Source organism: Triturus cristatus, chromosome 7 (genome assembly GCF_964204655.1).
Source record: "Triturus cristatus chromosome 7, aTriCri1.1, whole genome shotgun sequence".
In the NCBI taxonomy this organism is placed as follows: Eukaryota; Metazoa; Chordata; class Amphibia; order Caudata; family Salamandridae; genus Triturus; species Triturus cristatus.
Window position 1 is genome coordinate 399,441,609 of NC_140590.1, and position 24,090 is coordinate 399,465,698.

The 24,090-nt window shown below is 42.9% G+C and overlaps 1 protein-coding gene across 2 annotated transcripts in view; it reads left to right on the forward strand.

Annotated features, from left to right (window-relative positions):
- The window catches only part of LOC146809784 (uncharacterized protein ZSWIM9-like), a 323,831-nt gene that overhangs the window by 188,711 nt on the left and 111,030 nt on the right, over positions 1 to 24,090 (forward strand). For both annotated transcript variants that reach the window (XM_085616631.1, XM_085616632.1), the window contains exon 4: positions 14,729 to 14,787. In XM_085616631.1, the coding sequence (XP_085472757.1) occupies positions 14,729 to 14,787 (59 nt within the window). The remainder of the gene's footprint in view (positions 1 to 14,728; positions 14,788 to 24,090) is intronic.

Consider the following 24,090-nt stretch of genomic DNA (forward strand, 5'->3'; position numbering starts at 1 on the left):
AAAGTATAAAATCAGTGTGGTTCCCAAATTGGGGTCTTAATTCACTCTATTTTGGATTTTGTACCAATTTCATCAGCAAGGGGGGTGTGGCACTTCTCTTTAGCCACACACTTATTGAAAGGTCTCAGTTTGTTTTTAAAAAGTTGATATTTCAATGGGAATACTTTTGTTAACTAAATTTGGTTTTGGGTTGAACCTGCTCTGAGACGAGCAGTATATAGAGTATGCAGGCTATGACATACTTACAGAGCTGTTAGCCTTGATATGTCTATCAAACACATAGTCCTATGTAAATTAAGTGTAGAGGAATTATTTAAGAAATTATCATCTTTCTCCGTTGTCAGTCGGAAACACTTATACTGTCCCTGGTTGTTATGTTTTTTGGCTAGGTTTGTGCTGTGTCAACATGACAGTCACCGTTTACGACGTTCACTCCATAGTCTTTTAGAAGGAGCTCCATTACAGTTCCCACTGAGGATTTTTTTGTGGCAAACATTAAAGCATGCAGGGCTTAAACATTGAAATGTTGGCTAGCGTTCATGTTGTGGCCCTCAGTTCATGATTGCTTTTAGTCATGGTGAAATAGCATTGATTGCTATAGTTATCTTCTCTTGTAAGGCAAACACTTTTAACACCATAGGTCCACGGGCACTCACTTTATCAAGGGTGCAGTGCCGCTTCTGCACCTACACCATGATCTGTGATCAGGAGGATGTCGCCTGGGAAGAGGGAGTGGTAGCATTCCAAACAAATAGCTGTCCTCTGGTGCCATAGCCATTTTTACTACTTGGACCCTTCTAATGGAGATCATGTAAGATGGACCATCTCATAAATGTGTTGCCGATTATACTTATGCAAGGATCTGGGTAATCCATCACCATGTTTACCAGGCCATGGTTAGCAAAAATGCTCTCTTGTTGAAGCCCAGTAGCTAGCCATTTCAATCTGTTGCTATCTAATAGTGCCCCGAATAGTGATCCTATATAGGAGCAGGACCCTGCTTTTCTGCCTGTTCACTTTATATCTTGAAAATTCAAAGAAGTAGTAGTATGGTGTCCTTTTGGTGAATAACACTCTGGTGAAAAGTCTGGATAGTAAATAAGGTGTTAATTGCAAAGGATGAGATACAGACCAATTGAGGTAAAACATGTAGGGGTGATATAAAGATCTCAGGAATCTGTAGAGGAGGCGGGGAGAAAAAAGTAGCAAAAAGAGTTGTCAACTCCGGATATAAATGTTATAGGCTGTGTTTTGGTCCAAGGAGTCTGCTGTTTCCAGGGTGACAGAAGGAGGTGGAGGGAGGCGTTGTGCTAGAGAGAGATTAATTACTAGAGGGCTGGAATAGTATGACAAGGTATTTGAACTGACACACAGCCAGTGCCTTGTGGGGAATATTATTAGGCTGCAGTGGTGAAGGTAACCAGAAGCAGTCTACTGCTACATAGTAAACTATAGCAGGTTGATCAAACAAGTGTCTTCGAGGGACTGCAATGTTTCCTAAAAAGGTACCTGGAGTGAGATGCAACTTGGCTCTGATACAGGAGAAGAGCATTGTAGACAAAGGTCAATGTCCCATTCATGTTTCACATGATTCAGGGTCACAACTTGCCCTCAAGCACAGAGGAAGTGAGCAATACTATCATTGGCCAATTTGGCTTTGTTAGGCTGGTGACTGCTATTCATTGTGAACGCTTTCTATCAGTCTTACTCCATCCTGTCCTTCAGCCTACCTCCACCCCTTTTCTACTCTGTCACCTCCCCTGCCCCTCTCCCACGTTTTTTGCCATTCTCTTTTGTCTCCAACCAGTTCACTTCTTATCCCCTACCTAACCCTTCTTCTGGATTCTAACCCCTTGTATTCAGCCTATCCCATTTCTCTCTCTTTCCAATGTTGTTCTTAACCACCCCTGACCCTCCCTTTCTCAACTATTTTCTCACATACCCTCCCTTAAGGGTTGTCCTTCTTCACCCACACACCCGCTCGTACCCTCTCCCAACATAATCATACCAGTTGCCTCTCTGCGTGTTGCTACTGATTAGCTAGCATTTGGTCTAACTGCTCATGTACTTTCTCTGTCATGTACCCATCAATTAACATACATTCATCCCACTTTTTCACTTCTTGACTAGTCTCAATTGTGCCCGCATTGAACATGTTTTTTTACAACCATGCAGTCTTCCAAATGACACCGGATTAGTCAGACCACGCCACTGTCTCCATCATCATCATTATCCTCCTTCTGACACTAACCATCCAGAACTGTCAACCAGACCACACTGCAGCACTGAAACGGCAAACATTCAAGTCATGGATGCCACCCCTTTTTATTATGCAGCAGGGCCCCTGCCCGTAGCTTCTAGTCCTCCTTGATGTATAAGCCATTTTAGATACGCTGACCATCCATCTGCAATCAATATCTTCGTATCGTACATGGAATTGAATGACCGGGAACTACACGTTTTGTTCTTTAATCTCTACATTCAACATTAAGTAATCCCTATAGGCACCTGTATATCCCACCAGCTGCTGAGGAAAAAAGAGTGAAACAACTAGTAAACGGTCAATGAAAAAAGAGAAGAGAAAGAACAAAGGAAGTGATAGAATGGGAATAAAGATTGAGAAAAGGGGAATGAGTGGATATAATAGGAAATCAAAGTAGACACAGTGGTGGACAATGTAGTGAGAAGATTAGATTTAGTCACAGGAGGAGTAGTGAGTGTTTGGAACAAAAGAGGGAGGTAACTTTAGAGGAGGAGACCAGTAAGAAAGAAAATAGGAAAAAAGGAAGGCCGGGAAAGTCTGAGATAGATAAGAGATTTAAATCTAAAGAATAATGTGAGCAATGGGGTGGTAATATTAGATTGAGGGTGATAAGCGGGATCAGTGATAAGAGGCAGACAGCAAAAGTATTAAACATTAGGTATGAGAGAAGCTTGTTAAATTGAGATGAGCAAACCAGAGAAATGGAGGGGTTTCAAAGAGAGACTTGGATATTAAGGTGATATGAACAATTGTAGCGCTCGGGGTGATCATTCGAGGCATTATGGTGGCCTAGAATGAATCTACCCATCCATGTTTTTTTATCATTCTAATCCTTCTGGAGGCCCTGGCAGAAGGTAGCTTTTCTTAGCACATTGTGGGTATACAGGGCCACTGGTTTAAGGCAGGCCCCATTGACACACTGTCAGTTGTCTATGCATTATAGTGGTGAAGGTGTAAGGTAACCCTTGTCAGAACCCCTTTCAGAGGGCCGCCAGGCAAGCAGGAGCTACAGAACCCAATGGTGGAGGTTGAAACCTTTTACTCCTGATATCCAGATTCGACCTACTATGGATCCTAAGCAACTGGACCAAATATTATCCGTTCAGCACTTGACTCTGTTGAAACGCAGGTTGGCAGTCCATGGCTTCTCGGCAGTATGAGGGGAGGTAGGTGCAAGGTTTACACTGGCACAAGACTCTAAATACATCCAGCAACCCCAATATGATGTTCATTCAGATGCTTGCTTTTATGACAAAACTAGTATTTATTTATGATCATTTATTTATGATTTATTGCAAAATAAGGTGAACACAAACAATATACACAGTCTTCGTAAGGCCAGCACTTTAGTGTTATCCGGGAAAGATCCTGAGTCCTGCTACATGTCATGGTCTCACTCTTTACCAGGGTATTAGCCCTCTTTCTTCTCCACAGACCCCACCTGACGTACGGGGTTGTGAATAGGTGAAACCAGGCCGGCAACACTGTTCCCGTCACCTTGCTGCACTAGAGCAATGACCCACACTTTGCAGTGGTGCACCAGGGAGACTGCCCTTACTCTTCACTGCAGCCTCCTCTGGCATACTGGGTCATCAGCTTTTATGGCACATGGCTGACTGACCCAATCGGTGCTTCAATACTTGTCTTCATGACGAACCTGTCTGGCAAATGGGGTCGCAGCTGGCCCGATTGGTGCGGTAGTGCTTATCTTTATGGCAGCTCACTCTGGCATATGGGGTTGCCAACTTTGGGCGGCACATGGGCAAACAGCTTGATCGATGTGGTCCCCTTTGCCATACAGGGTTGCTGACTTTTGTAGCACACATGCGAAAGGCACAATCGGTGCGGCTGTCCTAGCTCGACTATAATTAGGGCTTTTATGGTATTTATTTTTTTGCCATTTCCGTCTGTATTTATCCATGTTTATTTTTTGGGCTTTTTTTCTGTATTTATCCATATTTATTTTTGCCACAAGCAAAAGGCGACGCTACAGCTAGTATTTTTCCACATTTATTTACATTGACAAGGCACACCTGCGCCCAGTTGTTATTGGTCAACACAATACATTCAGCTGAAAACTTTGCCATTGTAGTACAAGCACATGTGCATTTCAATAGACTTTGAGGGCATTGAGGCTCTTTCTGGTTTGTTAATGAAGTGAAGACCACTGAAAACCCGTTCAATATTTGCTGATGATACCGGAATGGCCAAAAGATTCTGTTAGAGCTTCACCCCTCTGAAACCCGCCCCAGAGGCCTTAACAAAACCATGTAATAAACCCCTCACTCCGAAGCCAGCAGACAGGAAACATTTACTATGAACTTGCACAGAAGCCAAATTCACAACTCTGAGACATTTCTATAGTCTGAGAATGCATGGGCTTGTGCACTTCTGCAAAGTACTTCTGAATATAAAAGGTCACATACGTCCACAATGTTTTTGTAACAGGACATTTTCCCCCGGCAGTCAGGTTTTATAACAAGGCACTGGAGGGTTACGTAGGTATACCTTGATAGTAATCTGTTTTTACCCACGTACTTTCCCAAATCAATCTTGCCGCACAACAGTGTTGTATTGATTCAAAACATTCACAACAAAAAGTATGAAGATACTTCACACTATTTTGGGGTTCATTGACAAGCCCCTATTTAAATGTGGCATTAAAATGCGAATAAAACATTTTCCGCTTCAACTCTTTGGGTACTGTGCACAAACATGTAAAGAAAACATGGAGGGGGGAGAGGACGTCTGGTGACTTTGGAGCTGAGGAACTGGGTTCGATCGAGCCTGGGTGTTGGCTCAGCATCCTGTGATTCTGGGCAAATCACTTAATCTCCCTGTGCGTGGCTTTTTACTGTAAGGATTGTGAAAGAAACGTAAGCCTGGATTTAGTCACAGCCCTGACTGCACATTGCATGGATCTTGGAGGGCAATACATTTTTACTATCCGAAAACTTGAAAATATAAACCCAACAGTTTGCTATCAATTGGTCTTCACCACATGACATTGAGAAAACATTTTTAGCCTCATGGGGTCTAAACAAACGGGAAAATTCATTGACCTCAACTTTCAGCAAAGAACATTCGCCAGCATTTGTACAATTCGTTACCCGACTCCTGCCCATGTGCTGCACTCTGAAATGATGTTGAAGCATTGACAACTAAGGCACACTTCATTTAAAAGAACTATAGTCACTGCCTAAGCCTCAGTGAGGATACTCTGAGACACAAAATTTAGAAATGCAAGCAAACGGGCAGCATTTCTTTAAGTAGATTCAACTGGCTTCAAAAAGACCAAGGAAGTAATTTAATTCTGAAACATTCTCTTCTCACCTACATGGCCTCCGCAAGACCCTTCCTAGAAATGTAGCTTCATGGAGATTACAGCACTACAGAAGGAATGCTCTTTTTGCATTTTGAGGACCCTCTATGGATGCTACACAGATATTATCAAACCCGACAGCTTCCAACAAGCAGTCGTCGAAATGCAAAAAAAGGCATTTCTTTCTTTAAACATGGCACGCAGAATAACTTCAATTTAGGGCATAACTCGAAGCTATACTACATGGCATGTTAAAAGAAAGAAATACCCTTTTTGCATTTTGACCCACGACCAGCCCCTACGTGGATGCTTGTGCTGGCTAGTTCACGCCGGCTTCCCAGAGGAATCCATCCAGGAGTTGTCAAGATGCAAAGGCTATTATTTCTTTCTTTAAACATGACAAGTGTAATCGCTTCACCTTATGTACTAAGGTGAGCGATTCTGCGTGTCATGTTCTAAGAAAGAAACACCTGGGCCTCTAGTGCATTTTGACGTCCACCCCGGCGCCCTCTCACACTTGTGGGGCCCAGAAGGAAAGGAGAAGAGCCTATGCAAAGGGGGCGGGAGGGGCAGGAGAAGAGCCAATACGATGGGGCCGTGCCCACACCACAATAAAGCAAATACAGCAAAGCACAAGGATAATATTCCATAATAATGAATATAGTATGCATACATGCCAACATTTCAGAGGAGCAAAGTGGGAGATTAAAAAAAAAAATCGGGAGAATGGGGCCTTGAATCGGGTTACTGTCATGTAGGGGCTTTGGAAGTGTGCTGCTGCAGGACTGGACATTTGAAACGCAAATGCACTTTGTTTTCTTACCTTTCAGAAGCATGGCGCGCAATGGCAGAGAGAGGGTGATGCAAGAGTTGTGCACTGGCCTGGCAGGTTGCTGGCAGTGCGTACCTCCCCCCCCACCCCCACGTTTGTGGCAGCCCGGGCTGAAACAGCTTACACACAGCCGCTCCCGAGCACTTCACAGGTCTTTAAAAGACCATTCGCTTGTTAATGGGGCTTTGTTGGTTGTTCACCCCTTCTAGAGCCCCTGCATCGCCACTCCGACTATTGCTGGAAGAATTAGCACGTTACACAATACTGCCCTGTCAGCTGAAACCCAGAGGCATCGGGTTTTTGCTTGCAGGAATCGGGAGGCAGGAGACTAGCGCGGCAACATTTACTCGTATTTTACCGTTTATAAATATAAATACAGACAAAGGAAATATCGATTTCCGTCTGTATTTATATGTATAAATCCGTAAATACAGAAAACCGGGAGCCCTAACCATAATCCTCACACTTCATTTAAAGGGTCCACTTGACAGGATCCCCTCTGGACCTCGCTCTCTACAGTCACATTCCTCCTCTTCACAGGGTCTTCGGGTCTCAGCAGGCAGATACTGGTGATCCAGGCTTCAGAGCAAGTGGTCTTGATTCTGCTGGATGATGTCTACTTGAGAAATGCACCTCTTGTCCACTTTATATTCAAAAGGAGTACAGGGAGTCGGAGGTAAAAGATTGGTTTGTTCAAGCTTAAGCGAATGTAAGACCAACAAGGAAAAAGCTGCGCTGTGTAGGTAATGAACAACCACAAAGAATTCTCCTTTCATATTCATACCATACTTCAAACAAGTCTGCCTACAGTCTTCATTTCCCTCCCCCCTAATCCATTGGAAATTTCCTTCCAGTTATACATACAAAAGGAATAGCCAACCACACTACATTTTCAAGATAAGTGATCACAAGCCATCGCTTAATTGCAAATTGAATGGAAAAAGACCAGCATGACTTTCCATCTCAGAGAAGCACAAATGATTAACAAAGTGTAATTATTCTAAAACCACTCAGTATTTTTCCAAGGACATGGAGAGAAAAAAAAGAATTTACAATGTCAGACCGTGCATGGAATATTCCTCAAACAATATTGTACAAAGTCAGGTGGATTTAAAAACATGTCTGTACTCCTGTTCGTATTATATAACCTTTTCCTCACCCTCGCCCAGCTGGGAGACTAACTGACCTTGGTCCTCAGTCTTGGTCACAACTGGCAGATGTTTTGTTGAGGTCTCCATGTCAATCTACAGCCACAATTTGACTGCTTGATGGTTGACTATTTGGGAGACACAAACTCCCCTTTTTATAATCCATTTCCTGACACATGTGATTTAGTGTTTCTGTTTTCGAAGTTCATGTTATTGTTGTTGCTTCCTTTGAAGTGTTTCCTCCTCCTGTTCTGTCCTTTATCTAGGAAGCTGAAGCGTCACCAAGTTTAATAGCTCCACAACACAGGCCCTGGGAGGGATTTTAGCATCACATCTGTGTCAGACACACTGATATGTGCCTAAACAAAGGTTACAAAGTCCCCAGCCCTTCTCTTTATGATGCTGGTCTCTGCCAGGTTTTCCTTATCAGCGCCATCCTCTTTTTGAGATGTACCCATGCCCACTGCCCAATGACCTTTCCAGAATCAAAGTTCATGGGAGAGCCTGGCTCTCCCGTCCTCTAGTGTGTGTCTCACCAAACTCTCACAAATGTAGCAATCTTCAAATCTGTCTGGGAGGTCTCCTCCACCTCCACATGCTTTTCCTGGGCCCTGGGTTTCCTCGATGAAACGCACAGGACTCCATGTATTATACCACTCACAGGCACACATACATCACAATACATGCACCAAACTCACGCATTCTGTACAGCGCTACATGCTAACATAATATAGGACGAGTTAAGCACACCGCAGCGCAACTTTACATGAGTGGAAAGATGGGCCTCACTCCAGTGACACCAATAAACAAGCATTGGCATAGCCAATAGGTCTCGCCTTTGGGACCTTATAAGTATTTAGTTATGCAGCACAATATCCATGGTGCAACAACATTTACTGTTGCATGGCTAAACACTTATAAGGTCCCGAAGGCGAGACCTATTGGCTATGCTAAAGCTTGTTAGCCATGTTGCACTGCTGCCCGCGTTGCTGTACATGTTATAATACTTTTTAAAAAGCAAACAGCGCGGACATACTGGGAGGGCAGTAAGCAACTCGAAGGTGGAAAGTGGGGGGGATGGCAGTATGACCAATGGACAGTGAGATGAGGGTGGGGAACAACAGAGAAAAGTTGGGGGAAAAAAAATGGCTTACGAGGTAGGTGTCGGAGTCATAGCACTTTCGCCTTTTTTCCCTCTCTTTAAGCCATATTGCACAGTCGCTTGCTCAGCTCTACGACATGTTAAAAAAAAAAAAAAAAAAAAAAGGGCGGGCTGGGAGGGTGGTAAGTAACACAAGGGAGGAGGATGGGTTAGTGTGGGACAATGGACAGCGGGAGGAGGGGGGACAAAAGACAGCTTGTTTACAAAGAAAAAAAAATGTGACTTCAGCAATGAAAGCAGCGGATGAACACTCCAAAAGAAAGAGACTAAGAGAAACAGGAACAAAAACTATAGTAAATTGCACACAGTGACCGATAGAAAGCACAGAAATGAGAGTGACAAGAATGTCAACAAATAGTAATGGGTGGGCTGTAAGCCTATATTAAGATTTTATTTTTATTTACAAGACATTGCGCAAGCACCGCGCAAGCGAAACCTGAAAATGATCAGATGAGGTGGAAAATAAGATTACCATCTGATGAGGAACCAATTCATAGGAAACAAGACCTGCAATTAATTATCTAAAAAAAGAAATTGAAGACGGTTTTGCCGCATCCAAGGGAGCATCAACGTACGCCACAAAAACGTGTTAATAAAAGTGAGAAATAAATTGGAAGGCAGGTGCACAGAAAAGAGCCTTAAATTGGCCCACGTGCACATTAAGTTATAGAAAATTGGGGAAGCATGCTCTAAATCCCTTATTCCCCACAAAACAATAAGCATAGTGAACAGAACATTATAATTAAAGGAAGTGCCAGGTCTATAAAAACAGGCAGATCGGAAATTGAGCAGTGCTTTGTAAGCCATCAAAGCAATCTTGTACTTACACCAACCTCTCAAAGGAAGACTGTGCAGCTATTGTACAGAAGGTGTTGTGGTAGAAAAATAACTAGCCAGTTTTGTACCAGATGAAGCCTCGAACCACACAAGAAGAAGCTCCACAAAGAAGTTTGTTCTGTACTCCACACAAGTTAATATAAAAACATGAATCAATGATTCAAACTTGAGAAAAGTTGCATGTAAATGCAAGCCCGAGAAGAAGCCTTTTAATAGCAGTCCAGACAAGTGGCTATGATCCGCATTAGTATGCTGCAGTGTCCCTTAAATAGTAGCATGAAATTAAGCATCTTCTTAGTTTTAGACGGTCATGTCCTGTGTGCGAAGAGCAACATTGCAGTCAGTTAAAACCGAAGAATTAAAAATAAACAACTCTTGCTTTTTTTTTCTTCAATCATATACTACATAATGAAAAATAAATGTATGTATGCAGTTGATAAAGGTGGCATTTTGAAGAGAGCATTATACGTGTTTTCCTGGCAGGCAGGTGCATCAGAACAGATACTGAAGCCTTTTTTGTTTGTTTGTTTTAATGTACTTAACAGAAACATAAGTTTTTCACTGGCACAAAGAAAATATACCATTAGTTCTGATTTACTATAACCTGAAGATCTAGTCTAAACACAAATATGATTGCGAAAGTATAAAGAATAGAATGGGGAAGAAACAGTGCAAATGTATTGTTCAATCGGCCCTGGCAGTGAAGTGCACTTATTTTTAGGCGATGTGCACATGATTAGCATAATGCTGTCACCCACGCTGGGAGTGAGCAAAATGGGCTGACCCATTGCCTGTGCTGTATGCAGTGACAGACGGGAGGAAACTGTGAATGACAACTGACTAGGCCAGTGGAAGAAGAGGGCTGACCGCAGTCTGTCTATGTACGCATTTGTTTATTTAATTAAATGAGGCTGGCGTAAACAACTAAAGCTGTTTGAGACATTACTTTGTTTATTAGCAACAAACTATGGTACCCTACAGTAAAATGAGGATTTTAAGTGGGGAAAGAATAGATATTTTAACCCTTTCTCTTCAGGGAAATCGCTCTTTACAGCAAGGAAGAGAAAACGCGTTGATTATAGCAATGGTTTCTACTCAATACGCAGTTTAGGATTTTACTTGGCAGGTATTATTTTGTATACAATCAGAAACTTCAAATAACGTAAAATAAGCTTTCATCAGATGCGCTACATTCAAACAAGACACCCAGCTCAAACGAACAAGTCAACATGTGTTAAAGGACGTCTCTAAAACGAGCGCTTTAGGGGACAAAACATTAATTTTTCATCCTCACATCTCTTTTTTTTTCTATAAGCAATGTCGGTAACAATGAGAAGTCGACGATCCTGCTCATTGCGTTGAATGCCTACCAGAAATATCTATGTGCAACCCGCAGGAATCAGATTCAAAGCTTAGTTAGCTTAGTGGGGCTAACTAAGCCTTTCATCCACAGAAGGTATAAAAAAACAAGCATTGGCTGCGCGGCCGTGAAAATGACACGGTCGCGCGGCCCGCGAAAGTGATCGCGATCAAAGACAGATGGCGGCTGCGCACGCTCGCGTGAACGCAAGCGCTAGGCCACCAAAAGCTTGTGGCAGCACTTTAAAAACCCACACACTAACTTTCTCGCAGTGTAGCGCATGCGCTGACTCAGCGAGACCTAAAAAGGACTGTTCGCCCTACTGATTATTATGACAAAAACATGGTGTTCTGCCACCAACGCCCTAGTGCTTCTTAACACTTAGTAAGGGCACTAGCCATTTATCCCAATTAGGGTAGCGCTTTGGGCGAGACGGGCCTAGGACATGGTGCACACATGTGATCTGTGTTTGCCCTTGACTAAAAATCGGTACCAAGGATCCAGATATCTTTGCAGCTGGGGCACTCAGGACAGGGGTGCACGCCAGTCACCACGTAGAGGACTTTTCCAGCCTAACAACCCTTATTGAGCTTTTTAGGCTTCATAGTGACCACCCCTATCATAATCGTGTCCCTATCACTAGGTATGATCAGTTCGTACTTTACAAATACTGGATACATAAATAAATCCATACATACATCACCCTTGTTGTGGACATTCGCTTTGTATATAGTTTCCTATGATTTCCACTAGATATCCTTGTGAAATGTGGTCTTCTATGATATTTCATGGTTACCCCTGGCATATGATGGGCATCTCTGGCTTGTGATTGTGATACAAAGCAGGTTCTGTTCTTGTGGGTCAGTAGAACATGCAATTACTTCATGAAAACCATTTTGTGGTATCTGTGTACCGAGCTTGTGGATTTACTAAAATAAAAGTTGGGTGACCAAAAGTTACTTTTAATTTGGAGAAAATTACTTAATTTCCATAATCTACTTAGAACTGTTGTGTAAGTGATAAATTAGACTTCATTGAAGGCATGTATTGCTGATGCTGCCAAGTTGGGCCAGTCTACTGGTGCTACTTTGAATGCAATTTCATGATTATTGTTGAGGCACTTTATATGAATAAAGTTTTTATGATATTATCATCAGTATTGCTAAGGGAACCAGAGCCTGCAAAATAATGTAACCGTCGGATCAATCTGCTGTCTGAACTTGTAATTTCTCCTTAACTTGACCTGTAGCTCTAGTTTTGGAGCCTGCGAAACCTGTCTGTCTTGAGAGATACCCCCGATGTCTACTAATTGAACATAAATGTTCTCACTCCATCTAGTTTAAAATGCCCTTTTGGTGTTGCAAACTCTGATTTGCAAAACCACAACATGTGCAACAGCGGAAGGGTTTATAAAATGTGTAAAACCCCTTTTACAGGTCAGAAAAATCTTTCAGACCCATAAATGGGCTAATGCGACAAACCACAAATATGAGGGTGCCTGAAAGGGACACCCCCTCTGCTATTTACGAATTAGAAAAGTATCAGTGGTTTGTAATCGCATTTGAAAACATTTGATCAGTTACCGTCCTCTCGTACCCCGAGTTGGGATGATAACTGATTTTGCAAAGGGGAGGCTGTCTCCCTGGAACATCTTCCCTTTGGGATTTCTGTTGGTGACTTTGCAAGGAACAGGCAGTGAGTGCCTGCTCCACGGGATGTCCTTCCAAATTAGATTATTCTTTTAAAACAGTATTTGTCCCTTTACAGGGTGCAGGCTTATTTTTATTCTCATTGTGAAAGCAATTCCGGGACTCTAGTCTGCTGCCCCTTGTAAGCCTCCGTTCCTGTATTTGCAGCTGAACACAGGGGATCTTAAATTGTAGCATATATAATTTATATTTGAGACATGTTGTTTTGCAACACCATATGATTGGAATTTTGTGATATGACATATGTAACTGTTTGGAAGTAAAGAATAGGAAAATAAAACAAGGTGGACAACAAAAATGAAAGAAAATTAAAAATGATAATGGTTCCATCTTGCAAATGGTTTGAAGTCATGTCTAAAAGCATATCTGATTAGTTGTACTGCATGTAAACCTCTTGCCTTTCAAACATGCTTGACACTTTTTTAGGGACATTTGACTCAAAAATGCTTTATTTTACTACCATGTTTTCCTGGAAGAAGGTTGTCTTTCCCCAAAAGTCTCTGGTCAAGATGAAACTGCATAATGGATAACTGGGGACCTCATTTATGGTCAAGTTATTTGCAAATATAACTGTGAAATAAACTCTTTGGCCCTGTTTGAAAATATTCTAAGGGGGACAACTGCCAAACCTTAATAGGGAGTTCTGAGCTAGCTCACTTTGCTCGATAAGTGGCTCAGGATATGATCCAAAGCAGGGGTTATTCTGTTCATTTGGCTGCTCTCACTGGGACCAGCTCTGGGACTCCCCATCACACATAGGCAAAGAACAGTCAGCAGAAATGCAAGCACATAATTGGTACACCATCTGTAGCAGCTGTGAAACCTCTGCAAAATAATGTCAGTATTTAAGCCATTAGAACAGCATAGGTTTTGTTAGAACTTTATTCAGAAGTCCTAGGGTCATTGAGGCGTTACTGCGATGTAGTTGTGACAGTGAAGACCTTTTTAAAATTCACACTGCCGGGGTTTACCTTACTGATTGACCTAAACCTATATACCAAGTACATCCCTTTAATTCTTGTCCATCAGGGGAGCATGGAATAGTGCCCAGAGTTTTCTCAGGCGGAGGGGGTGATGTGGAGGTAGAGACTAGGAACCAAATGATAAGTGTCTACAGCAGACTCCTAATGAGCTCTAAAAAATCTTTGCAATATATGTTGTAATCAAACATAATAATACAAAGGCAGTTCATGCAACAGAAAATTCAAAATAGAAAGTTCAGTTGTTGGTTAACACAAACATCCAATATATTTAGATGATATATGCAGACTAAATCGTAATTCCAAAAGTGCTCAGTGCAGAAGGTGATCACACTGTATTTATACATACAGGTGACTGAAGTATCTGGGTGCCTGCTAATACCTGTTGTCATGTTTTTAAAGTGATGTAAGCTGTAGAGGAAACATCCTCTATCAAGTACGGTGAAACAGCACTTTTTTCTTCTCAATCACCAGTTATTGACATTGTTTCAACACCGTCATAATTCTACGGTCATCATCAGGACCTATTTAGTTAATACTGGGTACATAAATGGGAGACCAGTGTTGTACTGCATATCCACAGTCCTAAGTAGCAAAATAGACTGTAGAAGGATAAATCAGGAAGTGCAAAGCGTAGAGCTGCCAAATTAATGTGACCCAGCAGCCAGTTCGAATTCAGCATTTAAATAGAATGGCTGCAATAAAAGTTATTAGTCTTTAAAAAAAAAAAAAAGTTAACTTATGCAACTAGGAGTACATTGGGCAACAGGGATTTAAGAAATCTTGCCAAATTCAGTACTCTGTTGATCTCATCATACACATAGTGATGCAGTAATCTTTGCCAGAAGTGACATAAGCCATTGTACTTCTTCCTGTTCACAAGCTCATTTTATCCTCTAGATTTGGTTTCGTCACTTTTTTCCCTTTAGTCTTTGCAGTCCCTGCCTTGTTGTGGCCCCTACAGCTTCAGGCCTCCATTGGGGTTTTGAAATAAGATGCTTGGAGCTCCTTAGCCACTGATGTTTCATTAGGCATGATCTTCTCTTACACATGTGTAATTAAAAAGTTGGCATTTTCTCGTGCATTACTTTTTTTTTTCTTTATCATTTGGACAGGAAAATTTTTAAGTCTGAAGTTGAGCCTCCAAGCATGCTGGATATCTTAGAGGGGGAAGGTGAGTCCGTTTTGCTCATTTCTGGAATGGTTGTAGTTAATTTGACTCAATGTATGGTTGGATTGATGCGTTTGTAACGTTTGGCCTCAAAGCCAGCACCAGTTTCCCACAATTTCCTTCTCTGCCCCTTTTGAACCATCTTTGTCTGTTTTTCTAATAGTGAATTGTATTACAGTTGAACAGGATATCAAAAATGTCATTTGCACCGGATAATTACCATAAGAGTGTGTAGATACATTGACATCACAAATTCCATGTGCAGGATGTAATGACAACCAAAGCACCCCCTCCTTCCACCTGATACACACCGCCATTATGGCTCAGTTTAAAATGTGAAGAACATGGCCTGTCTTCTTTTTATCCAGTGGCAAAAATCAAGGTTTCTGTTTGTACTCAAAAGAGGTCATTGAAAAAATATACCACTCTTAGAGGTGGAGGGTAGTGAGTCAAGTGTTCCATGTGAGTCAGACGCTGAATAAGAGAGTCCCATGAATGACTGAAGTGCCTAATTGTATTGTTGAGATCTTGCGGAAGCTTCTCTAAAGTGAGCAGGCATAGTCTGTATTGATTACAGGGGCTTTTTTCTTCCAATAGTTTGCATAAATGCTGGCGGTGGCCAACAAGCTTAGCAATCAACAGTCTATCCGCTTAGTTTAAACTTTTGGAGCTCGTACGACACAGCCTCTGTCCATGTCCTGGAGTGCGCTGCAAGAAAGAATCCCGTTATCTTTCTAATGTGCCTTATCACCTAGATAAGAACCCTTTTATATGTATGCAATCAAATTAACATTGCTGTTTCACTCCTGTATCACCAGCACTGGTCGGTAGTTTGACAAGTATCATTGAAACATAAGCTTTTATGCCAGACCTGTTTGTACAACATTCAAATATGTTTCTGGATATCTGTCCAGAGATCAACTTATTGCAAACGTATGATCTTTCTTTCCATCAGTCTCTTCTATTGCTTCTGACATTTTCAATATCCATCCTTCCCCCTCACTTAAGACTCCATAGAGATGGTAGATGAATCCTCTTGATTCCCTTTAAACCCTGGCTAACTTGCTGGCTGTAGTAACTAGTCGAATAGTAAGCTATATATTTGGTGGGTATAGGACCCAATAACGAATCTGCAAGTAGTGTTAACTGTCATGTTTCATTAAATCAAAGTCCTTTTGCAAGTATCGAAGAATTTGGTTGAGACATTTTTAACATATTTGACCCCATCCCCCTTTTTTTCAAAACCCGTTCCTAGTGTAGTGGAGTTGGGGGAGGGGAACAGAGAGGTGGTAAGACAAATTTTGACAACTAATTTGTCCCAAACTTTTATAACTAATCTAGTAGGAGTAGAGAGGTATAAATTCTTCAGACAGGGGCTTTTCAACATTCGACTTAAGTCCAGCAAGGCTGTCTCCACTATGGCCTTTACTTCCAACAATTCCAAAAATTGAGCAATAAGAGCTACATGTCCAAGAGTTCTTCTGTGAGAATAGACTACAAACAAATATAGAAGACATGACACAATTATTCCTCTTTACTACTTTAGTCCTTCCAGTCCAAGAGATGTACAGCGAGTTTCATCTTTTTGAGATCTGCTCTTATGCACTCTTTGAGTACTATGCTGTTTTCGGAGTACCACCCTTCCAGTAATTTCATCCTATTGACAGCTAAATATTTCATGGATTTTTGCCTCCCACTTTAATGGTATTTAGGACTGTAGAGCCTATTTCCTTCCTGGAGCTAGAGAAAAGTTAAATAACTTAGGTTTGTTCATGTTAACCTTGAAACCAGAGACAAGTTTGAAATTTCCCAGAACCCCAAGAACTGCTGGGATAAAGTTCTTGTTCTATCAAGATCGGTAAGATGTCCTCTACAGATAAGCACAGTTTATGCTTACTTGGGCAATGGTGTATCATTTTGTGTCTAGGGATCATCATATATTTTTATAGCCAGAGTTTGTAAAGAGATTACAAATAAAGGAGAAAGGAGTCTGCCTTGTTATGTGCCCATCTTTAGCAGAACCTTCTTGGATTTTTTACCATTCACTCTAATCTTTGCTTCAGGTGCTTTTTAGCTCACCATTAACTATAGCGTTATTTAAGGCCCCATATCAAGTTATTCTATTATGACTTCTAAAAACTTTCAACTTCCCCAATCAAACTCTTTCTCAGTATCTAGGGCCATTATAAGTGCTGGGACTAGAGTCCACCTCCACCCATCTGTCATGTCAAATATGCTACTCGCCTAATGATATCGGATGCTTGTCAGTTGTTGATGAAATCACCTGGTCTGCTACTGTTAAATATCAAATTATTTTGTGTAGTCTATTTGTGAGACTTTATATTCATTTTAACATTGGTAAGTAGCGCTATAGATCTGGAAGGCGTGCACAGTTGTGGTTCCTTGCTCTATTTGGGTATTAGAGACACATCTGCTTTCCTGTGAAAAGGTGTTAAAGAATGCCATCCAGGGATTGTCTTATAATAGTCAGCTGTAAAGCTATCTGACCCCTGTGTTTTATTTGGAAGCAAGGCTTGTACTGTGTTCTGAACTTCATTTAAAACCATAAGTTTTTTTTTAATTCAAATGTCTTGCTGTTAGATGAAGCATGGAATCTGTGATAAGTATTAGGACAATTCTGCTCTACATCTGACCCCTTTTAGAATAGCTCTTGGTAGAAGAGGCAGAAAAGGTCCCAGGTCCGTGCCTCCTTCTCGACTATGCCGCCATCACACATTTTGAGGGGGGTAATAATCTATTTATTGTTTCAGCTACAGTCAAAAGCACAGCCAAACATCACATCAGATTGTCTTCTTAGTCCATAAAAGCAAATCTTTTATTCTTAAATTCTCCAATGATGCATGTTCTAGCCACCCAATAGGCAAGTCTCCAACAGTGGTTGAGTAGGCTAAAGTGCATTTGTTACCCAGAAATTGGGTTGTGATTGATGCAAGAGTCCTCATCACGCTGTAGCATGACTAACCCGCCTAGTAAGGAACCTAGGTGACCAGTCTATTGTATCTACAAAAATGTAAGTTGATATCCCAAAGGTAGTATCAAATAGACTTTAGCCTTTTCAACCACTGTTGAAGCACCTGTTAATGTACATGTTCGTTACCTTGGTACCTCCCTTACATATCTGTATACTCTCAACAGATTACCTACCATTTACCTGATGCAAAGGTACTCTGATAGACATATTACACACATAATTTAAATACTGAGATGGTTAGAATCTTCCACAACAACTCAATTCAACGATTACTAATCACTTTCCTCAATTCTCTCATGCTTTTGGGTATATTTATTATTTGGAACTGATCTGTCTCAGTCCTGACTTTTCTTTTTTACGTAATCCTGAGCTTGTTTTTCAGATGCTTACTGTACTATGTTTGGTCAGTGATAAAGTAGACATTGCAATAGATGGGCATCTTGCTTATTAAGGACTATCTTTGTACAAGGCCCTGTTCACCTCAATCACTATAACTGCTTTTCACAATATTTAGAGCACTATTGGAGGTTCTCCTGCTCTTTGGTGAAGGTAACATTTATATTTTTTTCATTGTGCCTTGATGGACATATTATGTACCTGTATGTATTTCTTCTAGCCCTGATGATGTCATTGGGTTACTACCTAGTGGCGAAACACATGTTGATTGGCTAGAACATGCTTCACCAGACAGACACCAGAGAACTTAAGAATAAAAGAAAATGTGTTATTATGCAGTGGAGACAATTTAGTGTGATATTTAGGTTTGCTTGTGACTGTAGTTGATGCTTTTGGAATTAATTCTTAGTTGGGGTAGCATTTGTGTGGATGCCCCTATTCTGCTGGGCACCAAAATTAAACGCTCTATATACTTCGGGCACTTAAACCTAACTGGTATGGAAGAGCACTTGACACCATTCTCGCTGCTACCCAATTTCTTTTTAACTATTGTGTTGGGCCTGCAGCCTTGTTGCCTAGATCTTCTCAGCTTAATTACTTGTGTAATAGAAGGTTTGTTGTAGTTTAAGAAGGGAAAGTGTTGCTCTCCTACAATACAATATTCGATTGCCCTTTTATTTTTGCTGCCTAAGCCAAGCAGCACTATAGTGTTGTTAAAGGTCCTTCTTTAGGGCTGCCAGTTCTTCAGCCTGTCGCTCCTCTGTCAGTTTAATTTCTGTTTACCCTGGCAACCATAACTATGGCAAAAACTCTTGCTGTGACTTTGAATGCATCCCATGTTGTTGCAGAAGAAGTGTCTTCTTTTTTGCATGTCATTACGTCTCAATGAGGGAAAGAAATCTGCAGTCCTTCTGTGGTAGTGAAGAAAATGCCAAACTGCTACCAGTCCTCATCTTCGAAATAAAATGCTATGGTCTAGGTTACTTCCTTAATGGTGTTGCCTACAAGGCCAGAACACTGTCTGGGTGTGGATCCCATGCATGGTCCTAGTCACTTTCACCTTGAAGTATTCATGGCAGTATATTTTGTAAAATGCCTCATGCCCTGCATTTGGAGTGTATACATCAAGCAGGGCAGACTTTCCACAGTATATCAAATTGAACCAAGAGATGCCTTTCAGTAGGATTCTGCTTAACTTTGGTCTGCAAACGCCTGAGGTTATGTTAGCAAAACATCACATCTACCATCTTGGTGTCAGCTAAGTCCCAGAACTGCTGTGGATAGCAACTATGTATCATCTGAAACTGATGAGCCCTCTGTAAATGTTTCTTCTTGAGAAAGATAATATTGGGACCTGAAATGTATGTATTTCAACACTGAGTTGCTCATTAGGGTAATTTAAACCTTTCACATTAATAGAGATTACTTTGAATGCAAGATGCTAGGGAATGTGTACCACAACGCAGTCCAATTGCAGACCAAAGTGAACTGCCACCTTAATTAAGCAAATTTTATTATATCCTCGTTGTAAAGAACATAATCCGAGTAGCAAGTGAGATACGCTGAGCCCCTATAGCTAATCCGCAAGGGTTTCACCAGGTCTTTTAAGCTGAATATCACTGCTCCTCTCTTTCCATTGAGCCAGTTCTCCCTCGGTTAACAGCTGAAAGGTCAAACTCTACGGGGGTAGTTTACACCAAAACAGACCCTTTTCTGTGAGGTACCTCAGACCTCCCTCTGATATCTGTTTTAGTCTCTTGCAATGTGTGACATCTGTCTTAGTCTCTTGCAATGTGTTTCATAATCTGTAGGTAATCATAGACATCCATCATCCTTATCAAAAGTCTTCAATTTGCCTCTCTTGGGGGCTCTTTTGCTGCTCTGTCTTTAGGTGGCTTTGAGTAGCTTTCTGCTCCTTGTGTTTACAGTAATCTTCATGTTAGTTAAACTAAAGGAGTACTTTCATTCGTTCTCTTCCAGGGGATCCTCATCAATACTCATAAGCACTAGAATATTACCGCCTTTGCGCGGGACCCCGGAAACACAATCATATATGTGATAAACATATATGCATCTCTCTATATATATATATATATATATATATATATATATATAATGCTGTAAGGACTCCTCTGTATATAATCAATAATGTAACCAATATAAATTATATATCATAAAAAACAGGGAAGAAACAAAAGCAAATCGTTTTTGAACACTGTTTTAATGCTTTGCATTAGCACAAACACCTCAGATAGAACTGAAAGCATTGTCAGCTCACAGGCTGCATTGCAGAAAACCACAGCCTAGAAAGACTAGAAAGCTAACTCTTAGCAACATAGAAAAACTGGCACCGTGCCTTTAAGGCAGCCATGACCCCTAGCTCCCATCATGCCTCAGGGGTGACAGTTAGGTCAGTTGTTCTTTCCTGCTCCTACAGTCAGGACCCTGGTTACACACCTCCACTCTTTTCTGGTTTTATTCAGAAATTATCTACCTTTTTCAGAAAAGTTTTAACTTACTTCGACGTCTTTCATCCAGTCAAGTAAGGTGTTTGTTTTTTCTGATTATTTTTGGAATTTTTTACCTCTCAAAATGCCATCCCTTTTTGATCCCTGCCCTTCTTGTGGAAAAAAGAAGCCAGGTCAGACTGACTCTTACTCGGTCTTGCCCTCATTGCCAGTCTCTCTCTAAAAGAACTTTAAAGGACAGAGAGAGGATACGTCTTTATGGATTGGCAGGTCTCCGGTAAGAAAAGGCTCCAAGAGGCTCAGATCCTCTTCTAGACCCTCAGCGTCGGGCTCGGCGCTGAGAAAGCAGCCACCGGAGGGGCATGCAGCGAAGAAAAGACCGTCGACGGCGGGCTCGCCGTCGAGAGAATGCAGGCATGAAGGTACGTCATCGGCGTCAAGAGTCCGTCAGCCTCCGCCGTCGTCAACCCGGCGACGATCGGCGTCGAGGAGTTCCAGTCCACCGCCTGCTTCAAGACGTCGATTGGCTTCGAAGAGCCAAAGCCCTCCGCCGCTGTCAACCCGGCAACGATCGGCGTCGCGAGCCAGCAGACCTCCGTCGACGTCGGTTAGATGTTCGACGTCGAGAGCTGATAACCCTCCGTCGCTGTCACATAGACTACGTTCGACGTCGAGGGGAGAGAATTCTCCGCCGTCGCAGACCAGGCGGCGATCGGCGTCGAGCGAGACCTCCAACGTCATCCCGACGGCGTTCGACGTCAAAGACCAGAAGCCCTCCGCCGATGTCATTTCAACGTCGCTCGGCGTCGAGAGCTAGCAGCCCTCCGCCGTCGTCATCCCATCGACGATCGGCGTCGGAGAGAAAGCCCTTCGTCGCCACCGAGGCCACGCTCGACGTCGAAGGAAGTATTCTACCACTGTCAAGGCGCCATTCGCCATCGACACATTCAACGCCGAAGAAACTAGTCAACGCCGAGACCGCTCCCAGAACCTGGTCGAGCCTCGACGACTAGACGAAGATCTCGATCGACGTCGAGGAGTGCTCCGTCGCAGCGGGATATACGCTCGACGTCGAGACCTCCATCGCATAGATCTGATGAAGGTTCGGTAGTCTTGGTGATGGAATCAGCATCGAGACATTCTTCTTCTCACTCCTCGAAGTCCTCATTCTCCATCTGCGTCTCCAGAACATCAGAGGAGATCGCGACAGAGATCCCTGTCGCATCAAAGACCCTCTCCTTCTATACATCTGTCTCCAAGATGGCTTTTACTGATACATCACTGGAGTAAGACTCCGGCGGGAGCAACGAGAAGGGAGAAGGAGTACACAAGCCCTGTCCACAGGTCCCCTCTGCAAAGATTAGTACAGGAGGTGGATAGATCGCCTTCGCCGGTACGCAGGCCTCCTACGTCACATCACCACAGAAGGAGGTCTCCCTCATGGTCATCTTCCTCCACCCACTCTTCTAAGAGGGACTATTCGCCTACTCTATCGGACAGCCCTCAGTCGAGAGTGTCTCCGATAGATGACATTAACACCTATCATGACGTGCTGCAGAGAGGGGCTCAGAAGCTGAACATTGCAATGTCCACAGGTCGCAACAACAGTGATCTTCGAGACGCTGCACCAAAGATCTGCTTTGCGTCCGTTGCTGCCTCTGGTTCCTGGCCTTATGGAACCAGTAATGGACATTTTTCTGAGCCCTTCAACGATTAAAGCTACACCGTCCAGGATTCAGAAGAAGTGCAAGCCGGCTGATACAGACCCGGTGTTCTTGAAAACTGATCCACCTGCGGATTCCGTGATAGTTGCAGCGGCACGTAAGATGCACGCAGTCTCTGCTCATGCGTTGGTCCCTCCGGACAAGGAGAGTAAGTCCCAGGATTCTTGGGGGTTAAAAGTTTGTGGCTCGGCAGCTTCTTCACTCAGTCTCTAGTGCAGCAGCCTTATTAGGTCGGTACGACCGATCCTTATGGGACTCTTTGGATCGGTTCAAAGAAAAGTTGCTAAAGGAAGATCAGAAGGACTTTGAAGAGATCATTACGGAGGGTTCCCTGGTAGCTAATCAGATGATTAGCACTGCAGCGGATGGTGCCACACTATCGGCGCATTCGTTTGTGCATGGAATTTGCGTGAGAAAATCTGCCTGGCTGAGGCTTACAGCCCTTAAACCGGATGCTCAGCAGAGGATCCTTAACCTGCCTTTTTTGGGTTCTTCATTGTTTGGCTCCCACACGGATGAAGAAATTGCTCGGATGAAAGCTGAGTTGGACACTTTGAAGGCGGTGGGGCTAGAAAAGAAAAAGGAGTTCCGACGAAGGTACAGACCCAGCCAACGCAAGGGATACCAACAGAGGGTTCAAACCCCTCAGTGGTCCCAAGGCGAGAACCAAGGGCGATCACAATTTCAGGGTCGAAAGTCTACCAGAGGTAGAGGGGGTAACCAACAACAATCCTCCTCCACCACTTGACCGACCGGAAAACAATGAGCCAGAGCTTCCTCTGACGCTGTTGCACACTGCAGTGGGAGGAAGGGTTCCGCAACATCTGAGAGGTGCGCAATGGATACGCACGACGTTTCCGTGTGTCTCCAAAGGACATTCCTCCGAAAAAATCTCGTCCTCACCAGCTAAAATTGCTACGTCAGGAAGTGGTGGCACTTCTACAAAAAAAGGCCATAGAGAAGGTTCCCATCTCGCAGCGAGGAAAGGGAGTGTACTCCAGGTACTTCCTTGTGCCGTAAAGAGATCAGGAGCACAAGTTCAGACCAATTCTGGACCTGCAATCTCTGAACAAGCTCATCTTAAAAGAAAAATTTCGCATGCTGGCGCTTCATCAAATATGTCCACATCTGCAAGCAGGGGACTGGATGTGTTCAGTGGATCTCCAGGATGCGTACTTCCACATTCCTGTAACTCCTAGTCATCGCAAATTCCTGCGATTCGTGGTCGGCAACAGTCACTACCAATTCAGAGTGTTGCCCTTCGGGCTAAAATCTGCCCCACGAGTCTTTACCAAATGCATGGCGGTGGTAGCGGCAGCTCTACACAGACGAGGGCTGTTCGTATATCCATACTTGGACGATTGGCTCTTGAAAGGGCCATCTCCTCAACAGGTAAAGAGAGACTTCCAAGTGTGCCTGACTCTGCTCCGCAGGCTGGGCCTACATGTGAAAATGGAAAAGTCCGTTTGTCAGCCTGCACAGGTGATCCATTACCTGGGCTCCGTCCTAGATAGAAACCTAGGAAAGCGTTTCCTTCGGAGCAGAGACTTTTATCAATTCGGCAGAAGTGCGAAGTTCTTCTCCAGACCAATCGCCTGACGATCCGGCAAGTAGCGTCCCTATTGGGATCAATGGCATCTTGCATATTCCTCATTCCCAACGCCAGGCTGAGAATGAGACATCTACAGCAGGATATGGAGGACAAGTGGGACCAGACTACCGGTTT